The 16,223-nt window shown below is 38.9% G+C and overlaps 1 protein-coding gene across 1 annotated transcript in view; it reads right to left on the reverse strand.

Moving 5' to 3' along the window:
* The window catches only part of LOC117375319 (carbonic anhydrase-related protein 10-like), a 115,339-nt gene that overhangs the window by 14,077 nt on the left and 85,039 nt on the right, over positions 1-16,223 (reverse strand). The window contains exon 4 of the mRNA XM_055223559.1: positions 1,470-1,655. Within this exon, the coding sequence (XP_055079534.1) occupies positions 1,470-1,655 (186 nt within the window). The remainder of the gene's footprint in view (positions 1-1,469; positions 1,656-16,223) is intronic.

Raw genomic sequence — 16,223 nt, forward strand, 5'->3', positions numbered from 1 at the left:
TCTAGTCTATAAAATGTTTAATTAAAATTTAAAAATCATATTTTATAGTTAATATTATAGTTAATTATTATTATTATTATTATGTATTATTGTTTTTCATATACAGTCTGGTGCGGTCATAGTCTAGGCAAGGTAGACCTAATAGATTAATGAAGGACATTTGAGGAGTGCCTGGGGAGGAGGAGGGGGCCACGCCTCATGACATCACAAGGTGGAACAGTGTTTTAAGCTATGGGGATAGGAGGGAATATGAAGGAGAATAACTGTAACACAAAGGAATAAAACAAAACATAACTTCAGCGAAACTGTTTAATTGATGAAAAACAACATGATGTTACTACTATATTGGCCTTGTAATGAAATGGACTGGAAATGTATGATTTTTAACATACACACTATTAGCACCTTGACATTCAGTGTTTTTACTTTGTTTACTACTTTCTGCATTATAAATCCAGAAGACATCAGATATATGAAGCAAGATGTGTGTATGTAGCAAGAAAAAAAAAAAGAAATAACTCCTCAAAGCAGGCACCCTTTGCTTTGTTGACAGCGCTCCAAACCCTTGGGCTTCTCTTCATGGGCTTCATGATGAAGTCTCCTGAAATGGTTTTCACAACAGCTGTACCTTGTCAGGGTTCATTAATGCAATGCCAAGAGTGCACAGGAGTGTTCAAAGTGATCAAATGAGGGCTATTTTAAAAAATGTACAATCAAAAACATGTTTTATTCATAGTTTTGGTGCTTTCATTGAGAATTTACAGTGTGAATAATCATAAAAAGAAAACAGGCATTAAACGTGCTGTACCTGAAAAAGAGGATCACTTTGCAGTGACAGTGGTCGTCACTCACCATCTGCATTCTGAACTTTCTAATGATTCACTGTGCAGAGTTTATAAGGACTTTTCACTTTCAGAGACCAGTAGTAAAGCTATCAGCAACTAGCATGCTAACGCACACTTCTGATCTGATTATTGGACTATTAAACGATTTATAATCGTGACTGGTAGTGTTTGCAGTAGAGTACCTCTCCTGTAGTAATACTGTTTGCAGTAGAGTACCTCTCCTGTAGTAGTACTGTTTGCAGTAGAGTACCTCTCCTGTAGTAGTACTGTTTGCAGTAGAGTACCTCTCCTGTAGTAGTATTGTTTGCAGTAGAGTACCTCTCCTGTAGTGGTAGTGTTTGCAGTAGAGTACCTCTCCTGTAGTAGTATTGTTTGCAGTAGAGTACCTCTCCTGTAGTGGTAGTGTTTGCAGTAGAGTACCTCTCCTGTAGTAGTATTGTTTGCAGTAGAGTACCTCTCCTGTAGTGGTAGTGTTTGCAGTAGAGTACCTCTCCTGTAGTAGTATTGTTTGCAGTAGAGTACCTCTCCTGTAGTGGTAGTGTTTGCAGTAGAGTACCTCTCCTGTAGTAGTATTGTTTGCAGTAGAGTACCTCTCCTGTACTAGTAGTGTTTGCAGTAGAGTACCTCTCCGGGGAAGCCCTGTCCGTTGAGTGTGTGCTCAGAGCCGCTGTCGTCCTCACTGCCGAAGTGTACCCGCAGCTCCTCCAGCCTGTAGGAGTACCCCAGGGGCCCTCCGGAGATGTTCACCAGGTGAGCCTTGTCCGGGCGCAGGGACACATGCTTCCCCGTGTTGTACATGGTGCCTCCCATCTGGGGATAAGACAACACACGGATATTACAGATGGGTTAAGAAGACAAGTTTATAAGGATTTCTGATGTCAATGTAAGATTTAGATTTTTTCATAAACACTTCAGATATGTAAAGTAAACATGTTCAAATCAAATATAGCTTTTACTGAAAACTATTGTAAAGCTCATGAATTGTAAAAATTTGTTGTTTTTGGTTATTAACTATTATCAAATCAGAAAGCAGAATGAGCCTCACATGCGTCTCTCATTTGAGTTGCCTGTTTTAAACTGAATCATCATGACCTGAACTCCAGCACCTGCAGTGAATCATGACTCAGTGCTAGTGCAGCCTCTGCAGCTCAGCGAGTGCCTTCTGGAGGTTCTGAGCTTTCACATGAGGCCTGTCCATATACTGAGAATGAAAGACACTTGAATCTGTCCTCTATGTCCTCTATATCCTTTGTGTCCTCTATATCCTCTGTATCCTCTGTATCCTCTATATCCTCTGTGTCCTCTGTGTCCTGTATGTCCTGTATGTCCTCTATGTCCTCTATGTCCTCTGTGTCCTCTGTGTCCTGTATGTCCTCTATATCCTCTACATCCTCTGTGTCCTGTATGTCCTGTATGTCCTCTATGTCCTCTATGCTGTGACTATAGTACGAGCAGGCTACATACACTTCCTTTAACACACGTCAAAAACATCCAAATTGACACTGCATCTCTGTTTCACCGCTCAGTGCCAACTCTCACCAACAACCGCCAATGGCTGACACTATTTTAGGCAAAATGGTTGAAGTGTCTTGCAGAAGGACACAATGGTAGCACGCACTAGTGGTTCCAGACAGCCACCACCTTGTTCATCATTAGTAGATTTCCCTTTTGGATGTTAATATGTTAATAAATGTTTTTAATGGCATTACTGCAAACCACATGTGGTAAAGCTCTCACCAAGCAGATCTACAGACATGTCCTTTCTTTTGGCCATAAACGTCACACTTAGTTTCATTGTCAGAGCCTCATTTGGGTTCCACAGACAGATATATGGACGTTACAAGTGCCTTATATTAAACCCATTCATTTGACAGTACATTCTACAACTAAATGAAACCCATCAGTCACAAGTGTCTAACAAAATCAACAGCTCCTAACTATCGTCTTGAGGGCTATAAACTTGCAGGAGCAGCGGGGACTCATCTTCACATTTTGGGTTATTCATGTTCAAGAGTACCTTACTGGAGGATTAGCCATGCATGTTTTAGGTTGATGGGGGAACCTAGGGTATGGTAATATGCTGAACAGTATTTTAATTTATCCATGCAAACTTCCACACAAATTCATGGATTAATATGATATTGGACAAAAACACTTTTATCTGTCACTCACACATGTTTAAAGGGGGAGTATTTTACTTCTATGGGGTATTAACTGCTAACACATAACCAATTTAGATCACCATGTTACTTTTTATTGTTTTTGTGTTTTTACATTCGCTGAAAAGAATGTATTAACACATTTCGCTTTCATTTTTGACACTCTGAGACTCCCCTTTGATTCCTGCATTAAGTTCCTCCCCCTTCAGAGAGCTAGCACAACACAATTGGCACACATCCTAAAAACTACTGCACATCACATCAAGTTGTTGTGTACAGTTTTGTATCATGTTTTTGTATATTTATTTGTCATATGGGAGCATGGGTGACATAAACTTGTGGGTTGAGCATTACACAGAATCTTACAGCAAAACATAAGGAGGGTTTGAATAGGGCAGGAGAGATCACTAAATTACACAAACAATGTCACAACATTGTAGAATACTAATGAAAATTCCATTTGTTGCTATAAACAGTACAGTATGTAACTTTCTGGGGGTGGTACATCAGCTGCATGATTCCATGAAAATAGAAAGTTAAGCCCATACTTCAGAACATTCTCCAAGGACAAAGGCACGTTTTATGCCATGCTGTGAAATGTTACAGCCAAAAGAACATTTCCATAGAAAGAAGCAAACCAAATAAGTCAGGTCTGTGGAGATGCAAGTCCGCTCACAGTAAGGCTGCTAATATCTCACTTGTTAATACCTCACTCCCGTTTGTAGCCAGCAGAGGGCTGATCCAAATGTTCAAATGACAAGACAAATTGGTACACAAGAAGACATTTCCAGACAATGGGAAGTTCAACTGTTCTTAGAAAGACATGAATGCTTGTTTTTAATGGCCAACTCTCTGAGTGCGATTATACAGTGCTCTTTGAGCTCTGAGTCATTACGGGAGGTGGTGCGGTCAACTGCAGCCTGTAGTGTTCACTATACAAGTCCACTCTTCTCAAACGGGGTCAAGTAGAGGGCAGGGGAAGCTCAGTTGGAGTTGGATTTGTTCATATACGTGCCGACACAGTGAGGCTAGCTCATGCTTCACAGCAAGAAGCTTTCTGTGTGGAGTTTGCATGTTCTTCCCGTGTTTGGGTTGCTTTTGTCCAGGGACTCCAGTTTCCATCATCCACTCAAAGCATGCACAATAGGTTAAATCCCCCAGCTGAGGTAGTCCTGACCAAGACTAACTCAAGATCTGGACATGGGTCCTTGAGGGTTGTCCCAGAAGATTTCACTCATGAGAGATCAATAAAATATATCTTAACCAATAAAGTATACCTTAATCTTTAAAATGTTGATAGATTCACATAGTTATTTGTACTGGCCATTTTTTTTGCCAAAGCATTGCATGTGTGAGCTGGGAGAGCACTACAGAAAGTTATGCAGTGTGACCACAAATCATACAAAAATCATACTCAATGAAATCTATGAACATTCTTAATAAGCTTTGTCATTTTACTTAATACAACATAGGTACCAAAAAGTGTATTGCTACTCAAATAATGACTCTGCTACAAAGAAGTTAATGGCTTGAATTCTGACTTTTAAGCATAATTCTTATTCCAATTAACCATGGAATAGCAAAAAACTCAATAACATTTGAAGAGGGTAGAGCTTTTGTTGTGATGTTTCATGTTCCCTCTGTGTAGTGGTTAGTTTGCTCTTTATCTCTTCAAATCTAAGTTTGGTTATTGGCCGAGAATACCTAGCTGGGATGTTATTTTTCTCTGCTTTGTTACAGTAAGATGGATCAAGTATTTAACACACAGAAAAACTCCATAATCTAGGAATGAAACCCTCTCAGTTAACCGGGAGAGATCGCTAAATTACTTAAACATGCACGGATGACATAACTCTTCAGGCATGTTTTTGATGAGGGAACAATGTCCAAAAAAGTCGATTTTGCATAATACCCCCATATATAACAGTGTATCAGCTTCTATATTTACATGTTCTGCCTCATTATGCAAAAATTACGACTCATATTCATTTGTGCACCTTGGCAGTCCAGCCTTATAAAGCACGCCTTATTATAACTGTGGCTCTATTAATCATCACGTTCACGGTATAATCCTGTCAAAACACGACGTAGTATTTTAAACCCGGCACAATCGGATTTGGAATCTAAAAATGACTAAATGATGGGATTGACGTCACATAATAATTTTTCTAAAGCGTTCTCAGGAGGTACGCTGTTTTGTAATTCTAGCTGTTTAAATAATGAGTTGTGGTGGCTGTGAGCAAAATGATGGTAGTAAATGTACAAATGGAAAACCAAAAAGACATTTGAAAACACTGAACTGGAGAGACTCAAACTTCCACAGAGGACAAATAGTTCCAATTTAACAAAGGTCCACTGTGTAGCCTCCTTAGGGATCTTATTTTGCTTTGCTTTTCTACAGCAAGGAATTAAATGTATCGTTTATTCTTACTGTGAGTGAGGTCCCCTCTCAACAGATCTGATCAACATAGAGACAGACAAATCGAATGTCATACTGTGGAATATGCCAGGGAAAGCAATGAAATGCAGCTTTCTGTTTTTTATTTTCTTTTGAGAAGTACAGATGAACTACTACTTCAGAAATGAGTGATATTGGTCTTTTTCCCCAAATAGTATAAGGCACATGTGTCAAACTCAAGGCCCGCAAGCCAAATGTGACCCTCCCCGTCATTTTATGTGGCCCTCGACAAGGTAAATTAAAAGGTATGATGGTCTTAAAATCTCAATTTATCAGAAGATACGCAGTTACACAGCCATATTTTTACATCTAGGCAAATGCATATGCAATGTCTGTAACTTGAATAAGTAATAAATACAGAAACAGTTAATTAACAAGTTATAAAATTAGTTAGATTTATTTTAGATTTGGCCCTTTGAGAGCAGCCATTTTGCTGATGTGGCCCTCGGTGAAAATGTGTTTGATGCCCCTGGTATAAGGTAAAAGCAGAACTTTGTGATAACCCGGTTAGTGCTGAAAGCCACACTCTGATTGGCTGTGCTGGGGTGGTCCACCTCAGTTTCACTATGCTGTCTAAAAAAGCTGTTCTAAAGCTGCACTTGTCCATATCAACAATGTGCAAAGGCTTTGTGAGTGCTAGACAAGTTAGACACATTCAAATACTGTCAGCTCGAAAAGAAAAGACAAAAATCCATAGAGAGAAAGAGTTACTTTAACTTCACACCCACCCCTAAATGACTGTATTTTCATACTTTTTCAGACAATTGCACACTGGTTGCTGATACACACTCTGACAATGCAAAATACATCAAAACATATCCAGAGTTGTGTTTTGTTTCATTCACACATATCTGAGTAATCTTTTATTATTAGTCTGTCTACATCTCTAAAGCTCAAAATCCTCTGTTCCGTTTTGTGATGTGATTTTGTGGTACTTTTCAAGTTAACAGCTCCTTTTACCTTTTGTTCTGTAGAGATTGGCAATTCCAGGGCTGAAATTATCTAAATGACTCTAGTGAAGGTGCATGGAGTTTAAAAACAAAGTGTTTTCTTTTGGAGAGAAGAACTTAGCTTAAATGTGCAGGGTTTGAGTGTTAAACGTGTGTGAATGAAACAAAATACAACTCCAGGTATGTTATTAAAAGGAGACAACATTATAACATAGATCAGAAAACAGCACACTTCTATTTTTTCTCAGATTTTTTCCACAAACTAGCACTGTGCATAAATGATGTAAAACAAAAACTGTTTTCTGTTTGAGAGAAGAACGCAGCCTAAATATGCAGGATCTGTGTGTTAAACGTGTGTAAATGAAACAATGTATGTATGTTTTTGATTAGGAAACAACATTACAACATACATCAGAAAATACCACAATATAGGCCTTTTAAAATTGAAATACCGATGACAACGATGGAGTTCTGTGCAACAAAAAATCCACACCCACATCTTGTACAGTCCAGGAGTCACAGAGTAGTAGCAGAAATAGTAGATTGCAGTCCAAAGAAAAGTTGATTTTCAATTTTGTTATTAATTGAATTCATGCCATACTAAGATATGAAATGGTTATATTACTTGTACAGAAGGGGCTTTGAAATCCTGAGGTCAAATCGCATGTGTTATACACTATTTTTCAGCCTTCACATGAACATGGAAAAAATCTACTCCTTTAATGTCACAACTTGTTTAGTTCATATTTTCCATGTTTTTCCTCACAAACCTATTATACATATAAAAGTGTTTCTCTTCTCATTTACCACCTCGAAGTTGTAGTTAGAGCGATTCATGCATTTTTGAGTCATCAGTCACATTTATTCTTCTGTATTCAAGATGCCATTGCTCCAATTAACCCCTGTTTTCACCTCCACCCACTACCTTGTACTTACTTTGTTCTTCAATTAGGTAGGATGTAGGATTCGGCAGCATCGTGTAGAGATTTTTGCGCAAATGAAAAAAAACCTGTCACTCGCTAATGATGTGCAAGTGTGTAGTATACAGTAGACATGAGCACATTATGACTTCTTTAATAACTAATAAGAATATAGAAAAAGTATTAAACTAATTCTGCCCTAATTTCTGTCCATTCAAAACACATGCTGTGTTATTTTTATCCTGTGAAATTTGAAAAAGATGTGATATAAAGGAGGCAAACTGACAGCTAAATTAATCTGAAAAGTGTTTTGTCCTGGTTCAGTCCTTCAGTCCAGTGTTAGTCGTTGTTTACTCCTGGTTTAATCCTGCTTTCATCCTGTTTCAGTCTTGGTTCAGTCCTGCTTTAGTCCTGATGTTGACCTGGTTTAGTCCCAGTTCACTCCAGGTTTAGTCCCAGTTCAGTTCTGATTCAGTTATGGTTTAATCCTGATGTAGATGTGGTTCAGTCTTGGTTCAGTCCCTGTTTAGTCCTGGTTCACTCTCTGTCCTCCTCTCTCTCCTTGAGGTTTTTATTTTCAGACAGCACAAGATGCGGCCTTCATGATAAAGAGCAGGATGAAATACTATTGGTGAATTTCTAGTGAAAAACGGTGCGATTAACCCAGACGAGATGCGGAGGTGTGGCACCATGTATTTGTAATTTTCCAAAGTACAATGGCTTTTCTCCTTTGACTTGCAGAACTGAGGGCTTGTCTGTCTCTCCTGTTTAACACTGCAGCTGATCTCACGTCTGCTCCTCTGCTCTGTATGCAGGCCCGGTCCACTCGAGCATCTGCGGACTAACAACACTGTTCAGATATTTATACTCCTCCTGTGCAACATCAAGATCTGTTAAGGAGCATTATATACAAGCCTTTGTCACCAATATGCTTAAAGTATTTAGTGAGGTGTAGCTGTAAAAGCAAAACCACTAATATTGCAGTTTTCAATAAACCCTGTTTTGCCTGTTACACCCATCTCAGCAGTGACCAGACTGAAGATTAATCATTATGTTTTTTTTTTTTTTTTTTCACAGATGATTGTTTAGAATGCAAAATTTAATTTAGTACAAACTCGTCCACGACTATGTTTTACTGCAATCTGGGTAATGAGAGTGTAGCTACAGTTTGTGCAGTTATTTGTTAGCAGTAGGGGGCTAAAATAAAGCTATTCATATGCAGTGGGTTAGCCAAAACAAAATACAGCCTGGGCTGGAGATTTAAGGCCAATATCCAATAAGGCCAGATGCGTTAAAAATTGCAAATATTGGCCAGATATCTGGGCCAACCAATATATCATATGTAATGTTTTTGAGAATTGTGTATTCTGCTGTGTGCTTTATGGCCTAAAGCACAAACAAAAACTGTCTACTGCCAACTTTGTCAAAAGTGCAAAACAAGTAAACTTCCGCCTCACTCTCCCCTTTAGTCCTCCAGACCCTGCCCCTTCTTCCCCCTCACTCTACCCCTTTATTCCTTTAGACTCCGCCCCTCCACCTCCTTCATTCTCTCCTTTAGTCCTCCAGATCAGCCCTCTTCCCCCTCATTTTCCCCCTTTAGTCCTCCAGACCCTGCCCCTCCCTCCCCCTCACTCTACCCCTTTAGTCCTCCAGACTGGCCCCCTTCCTCCTCACTCAACCTCTTTAGTCCTCCAGACCCTGCCCCTCCTCCCCCCTCATTCTACCCCTTTAGTCCTCCAGACCCCGCCTATCCTAACCCCCTCACTCAACCCCTTTAGTCCTCCAGACCTTGCCCCTCCTTCCCCGTCACTCTGCCCCTTTAGTCCTCCAGACCCTGCCTCTCCTCCCTCTCACTCTCCCTTTAGACTTCCAGACCCCACCCCTCCACTCACTCATTCTCCCCTTTAGTCCAGTCAGTTTTCCAATCCAGAGCTTCCATTTTATCATGCTACTAAATAATTTGAATACATCTTTTCAATCCTAGCTTTCCTGCTTTGGTGATGACAAATTGCCTGTCACCTAAACGCACCGCACACTGACAGATCCCAAGTCCCCTGAACACATCGTCCACTTGTGCTCTCTATTATCCAAATGTCAGCCTACATACAGTCATTTGTCATGTTAGCGTTAGCTGGTCAGCGTAGCATCACTTAGTCGTGAATCTGAAGGGCACTGTCTGTGTGTGATCCAAACGCTTGGCCTTTTCAGGTGACTCAGGCAGATGGGAGGGTCGGCGCAGCTGATTGGTTAAAGATCTGATGGGAAAGGTGAGAGAGCGAACGTGATTGGTCCGTTTATTTCCAACAGAGTGAGAAGGAAGTGAGATGATTTATAAAGGGGAGGATACTGCAGGGGCCTCGTTGAGAAGGTGATGGATGGTATAGATTAAGGTTATTGGGATTCTATTTGTGAGACAATATAGTTCCTCTCTAGTGACATCATTTACATTTGTACTTCAAAACGTGTTATGATGCAAAATTAGTCAAACTAGGGTGAACAATAGAAAAAAAAACAAAAAAAAAACTCCTCACTGGATGTCATATGGTTAAAAGCTAAAAGTAAAGTGCTTTTTCATTTCATTTTCTGTACTGCAAATACACTCAATAAAATAGAACGTTGATTTTAAATATGTATTGTGTTGTGTTGATCCAAACAGAATATTTCAGATTTCAACATAGCTGCTATGCTAACAGAGTCATGTTTGCTGTGAACACAATTTGACTGGAGAACGAGTCCAGAGATGGTTCATGGACTTAAAAACGGTGCAGATTTTTGAGGTTCTGATTTCTGATGTAACAATCTGGGGAAAATCTAACAAGAGTCATTAAAAACGGAAGCAACATTCAGATGAAGCCCATAAAAGTCTCACAACATCCTCCTCCAGTTTTACACAGCCATCATTGAAAGCATTCTCTATAATAGTCTGGTATCATCTGGTTCTGCTGTACTAAAAACAAATCTCACCAACTGTTTGTGTGCTCAGAGCAGTAGTAATAACTCATTAGTCTTAAAGAACACTTTTCCAGGCGCTCAAAGTCCCTTTACAATTGCATTATTCATTCACTCCACACTCGGTGGTGATAAGCTTCTATTGTATCCGCAGCTGCCCTGGGGCAGACTGACAGAATGTGTACACACATTCATACAGGCAATGTGGATGCAAAGGGTCTTGCCTGAGGACACAACAACAGTTTTTGCCACTGGCGTACAACTCTCAGCAGTCTCCCATCTAAGTACTAACCAGACCCAGCCCTGTTAAGCCTCAGAGATGTGATGAGAACAGGTTTTGACAAGGAGGTAAAAAGAAAACAAGCGTGAATGAAGCAAAATAAAATTCCAGGTATGTCTTTGATGAGGGAAAACACTATAACATCCTTAAAAAACTCCAAAAAGTACATTTTGCATAATATTTTGTCATATTCTAATGCATTTATTATGGTCCAATAAAATCGCCATTCGCGCTTCAGGCACAATCCAGAAATAACCGTGTCAGTGGAACTAATATCTGTGGGCGAGCGAGGAGTGTTCAATCTGGAGCTCAGCGGGATCACACTCTCCCAGGCTCTGATCCACGCAGCACCCTGGTCTATCCCCCACCTGTTAGCACTCATACAGGGAGGGAAAGGGAGAAGAGAGGTGAGAGAGAAAGAAAAATAACACAGCTATAACACCGTACATGACAGAGGTATAGGAGATGCACTGCAGTCAAACGCTTGGACATACCCTCTCATTCAATGCTTTTTTTCTTTATGTTTACTACTTTCTACATTTTAGGTACATACGGCAAGACATCAAACATATGAAGCATGAAATATGGATTTATGTAGTGAAGAAAAAAGTGAAATAACTCAACAAAGTATTTTTATCCTCAAAGTATCCACCCTTTGCTTTGTTGACAGCTCTGCAAACCATTGACCTTCTCTCTTCTTGATGAAGTTTCCTGAAATGGTTTTCACTTCACAGATGTGCCATAACAGGGTCAAGAAATGCCAAAAGCGTAAAGCAGTGATCAAACCAAAGGTGTTTTTTTTAAAAATGTAAAATCTAAAACAAGTTTGGAGTTATTTTTACTTTACTTTTTGTATCTTTTTGTGTCAGTTCATAGTTCTGATGCCTTCAATTAGAATCTTCAATGTAAATAATCCAAGAAATAAAGATGGTTGTGATGGTTGTGATGTATGAGTGATCACATTATAGTTTATAAGAAAAACAAATAAAGAAGGATTGCAGGGGCCTATAAAGAGTTGAAAGCAGAAGTTTACATTATATAAAAAGTCACATACCCTTTTTTTCTCACTGTCTGAAGTGAGACTAAACTTTTCCTGTTTTAGGTCAGTTAGTATTAACACAATTATTTCTATTTGCAAAATGTCAGATTATTCACAGGAGGATTTTTTTAAATAAAATTTTTCATTACTTTCTTTAAAGTCAGAAGTTTACATACAGTAAGATGCATATAAACTATTTGAGAAAACCCAGATGATGATGTCATGTCTTTGGAAGCTTCTGATTGGTTTATTGACAACATCTGAGTTAATTAGAGACACACTGTGGATGTATTTGAAGGCACACCTGAAACACACTTCTTCTTTGTGTAACATCATGGGAAAGTAAAAAGAAATCAGCCAACATATCAGGAAGAGAATTGTGGACTTGCACAAGTCTGGTTCATTCTTGCAAGAGGGACTGATGCACTTCACAAAATAGATGGCATCATGAGGAAAGAAGAGTATGTGGAAATACTGAAGCAACATCTCAACATATCATCCAGGATGTCAAAGCTCAGACGCAAATGGGTCTTCCAAATGGATCATGACCCGAAGTATACTGCCAAACCGGTTACAAAGTGGCTTAAGGATAACAAAGTCAATGTTTAGCAGTGGCCATCACAAAGCCCTGATCTCAATCCTCCTGAAAATGTACTAGCAGACCTGAAAAGGCATGTTCAAGCAAGGTGACCTACAAACTTGACTCATTCCTCTGTTCTGTCAGGAGGAATGAGTCAAAATTTCTGACAAAAATTGTGAGAAGCTTGTGGAAGGATATTCAAAATGTTTGACCCAAGTCATACAGTTTAAAGGCAATGGCACCAAACACTAATGAAATGTATGTAAACTTCTGACTTTGAAGAAAGTAATGAAAAATCCTGCATTCTGCATTATTCTGGCATTTAGCAAATAGAAATTATTTTGGTAATCCTAAATGCCCTAAAACAGGAAACGTTTAGTCTGATTTCATGTGAGACAGTGAGAAACAAAAGTGCATGTATATTTTTGTAGAGTAAACGTTGGTTTCTACTGTGACTCTATGGGAGATCAGCTCCACAGACTTACCATATTAATTTTATGGTTTAAATGCCATTCAACTGACAACAATCACATCTTTGGGTTTGAATAATGGCACCATTTTCTGAAGCTATTGTGAAATAAATAAATAAATAAAAATGTTTACTTATCCTGATTGTCTGGCAATCCCAGAATGATCTGTCTCTGTATGTGTCTGGTCACTGCTCCCTCTGTCGCGCTTCGAGCCAGAACCAAACATGACTGTGTAATCAGATTAGTTTTGTTTGTTTATTTGTTTGTTTTCAATGACGCATGTTACACAAATGAACTCACTGGTCATATATCATATACAGACAAAATGTAATTTCTGTCACCTCAGATGAACAGTGTTTCTCTCACTGATTCAAATCCACAATGGTTTTCAGTCCCCAATGATATTGTTTTCCTTTCTTCTTTCCTCATAAACAGACTTTTTTTTAATGGGAGGACAGAGACAGAGACAATATTGAACTTTGTGACAGTTTTGCTTCATGTGCATAGGGTTAGTAATTAGAGATATTAACCATAAACCAAGACAAACATTCTCAGGCAAATTCTATCATAAAAGTGGTGTTTTCAGATTGTAGACTATGATGACATCACACTCCCAGAAGAGAGACAGGAGCCACTGTTTCCTATCGATAAGATTGTACTTTACCGCGAAATATCCAAACGGTAAATTTACAAATGTTGAACCTGATCATTTCTATTAGACTAGAGCCAGAACTCACTGTATTACAACACTTTTTTTTTTTTACAAAATAAATTTTAGCTGTCAGCCATCTGTATTAAATATTATTGGTCTACAGATGTTGTGATGTCATCTGAAACCCAACTATTCTGCCCTGTTCTCCAGCTCAATTTTAAATTAAGGACAGTTTTCAATGTGAACACACCTTGCATATATTATAGATCCTTGGCAAAATTATGTAACTTTGAGACAGTGACTCCGTTACATGTTTGGTCTTATGAATTGCCAGTCCCTGTGCTATTTGTGGCTCTGAGTTAGTGCTTGTCAGAAGATGGACAGATGGTCGTGTTACTGACCCGACAGAACAGTGTGGTGACCAGGCTGCACTCTCAACACAAACCAGATTGGTGTTGCGAGAAAAAAAAAACTTGACTGTTTTTTTCATGTTTTGGAGATGTAATTCAAACTAGGATATACAAGAAAATGTCGGGTACTGCATTTTTAAGAAGGCAGTCTGATAATTCATTTTAGAATACTGAGAGAAATGCCAGATTTGATTAAAACAATCCAAACTTAGCTGGTGTTTACCCACTGAAATGTCAGCTAATTTATGCTGCCAAATGTCTTTACTTGTGTTGCCTGCGCTTATGTTGTGTTGTTTCATCTGCCTTCCCTTTTTAAATTAGTTTTTGTCACATTTGTCATTAGTATTTCACCTTTTCCAACTTAAAGAGTACTGCACTTCTATTCTTAACACATTTAGATCACAATGTTACTTTTTATATTTATGAAAACGCTATATTTTGGAGTTAAATAAAGGATTGATTGATTAGTTTCAGCTTGGTTTATAATGTGCTGAGTCGCCCCACCTTCAGAGATATCACAACACAATCAGCATAATGAAACAAGTGTACATTGCACCAGGTTTGTGAAGTTGTAGTGTGTTGTTTTGTATCCTGCTTTTGTATATTTATGGCATGTCACACGTGTTTCTGATAAGGGAACAATGTTATAACATGGTAGAAAGCTCCAAAGAGTCAATTTTGCATAATAACTCTTTAGAATAATGTCTAATGTAGAGCAGCGTTTATATATTAGAGCGTCCTCTGCTGCCTGTAGTGGGAAAGAACAATAAACAGACAAATAAATACAGCCATTTGGAAACATATCTGGCAACGCAACACAATTTGACAACAGACATGCCCAGAGTGAGTCTGATGAAGGAACCTTTTAAGTGTCTGATCTGTGATGTAACTATCCTGGGAAAATGAAAAAGGGCTGATTTCTGAACGGATCATGAATCAGGATTACTGAAAGAAACGTGAACACGAGACATGTTTTTGATGAGAGAACATAGTTACAACATGATTAACAGCTCAAAAAAGGTGACATCGCTACATAGTCTACAAAGTGGGCTGTTGAATTTATCCTCACAACTTTCCTGTGGTCCAAAAGTCCATCTGTGACACAAACTGCTGTAATCCACATACCCACCAGCTCTGCCAAAGCTCTCAGAACTAAAACCACCAGAGACTCACAGCTATCACACCGCTGAGCCCAGATCTGTGCCTACATCCCATAATATCCTCTCCTGTCTGATGGAAATGCACTCTCCCAAAGTCTGGGTAGGACAAATCTGAACCCCAGAGACTATAAGTGCTAAAAGGTTTCAGAATATGGCCTTGTAAATACTGTATAAAGAAATCCCAACAGGTTTGTATAATCTCATAACATTCTGCAGTTTAAAATTGAGGTTGAGGCTAAGGATTCTATTAAAAATTGATGCGAAAGTGTCAAAAAGCTGATGCCCTCCTCTTGCCTAGAAATTACAAGGTCTTTTTTTTCCTTTGGACTTGTGATAAAGATGTCAGTGATGTGTGGAAAGGAGGTAAAGATAGATTTGGCAGGAAAAATATTACACGGAGGTCTGGGCACTGGTGGTGATGGAGCGACCCAGGAGCAGGTGCTACTGGAAAAACAACCAGGTCGAGTATGTAAGATATTTATTTCAAATTTCAAAAAGAACATTACCTATGTCCCGTGCAATTTGTTTAAGAATATTTATCTTGAGTCGATTTTCACATTTTTTACTAGTCGAGTAAGAAACTGCCGTCTGATTGTCTCTACAGTATGGCATTGTTACGACCCAGCTCGTGTGGGAAAGGGAAGTAACAGAAAGAAAAAAAGATGGAGAAATGGTAAAATAAGAAATAATTTAATTAACAGGAATGTAAGGGTAAACTAAACAAAAATGAACTAAACATATATAAACAAAGGGTACCTTGCAAGGATTTAAACCAAAAACAAAAGGTAAACTTAACTAAGCACAAATTTCACGGTGACAAAATCTTACGAATAAACAAACAGTCAGTACTGACGACAAGTGTCTCATAACAAAAAGTCACTACACCTGTAGTGACTAGACCAAAAAGAGACACACACAATGGCATACCAGCCACTCCAGGCCAGCAGCCCCGAACAGGTGTCCCAAATCTTCTTAAAAAGGGAGGGAGGCAGCTGAAGGTGGGCCAGGCGGGAAGACTGTCCTCCAATCACGCCTAGGGATCCAGCAGCCATGTTTATGGGGGAAGAAGACTTGGGAACACACACACACACGATAAACATAATATATAAATACAAACAACAAAAAAGAACTTAAGGCCTAGGGCCGTAACAGGCATTACACTCATGGAGACAAGTAGGTGACACATCCAGTCTACAGTTACAGTATTTTATTTTTTTCTTTCTTCTTTTTTAACTTTGTGCATGCCCTTATTTGTACTTATTCAATATTTTTATGTTACACTTTATCACCAAAGAAAGTTTTTAGTTTGTGAGCTGTGTTCACTGACAATGGCAATAAAAAGTCTTCTGAT

The sequence above is a fragment of the Periophthalmus magnuspinnatus genome, chromosome 8 (assembly GCF_009829125.3).
Source record: "Periophthalmus magnuspinnatus isolate fPerMag1 chromosome 8, fPerMag1.2.pri, whole genome shotgun sequence".
In the NCBI taxonomy this organism is placed as follows: Eukaryota; Metazoa; Chordata; class Actinopteri; order Gobiiformes; family Gobiidae; genus Periophthalmus; species Periophthalmus magnuspinnatus.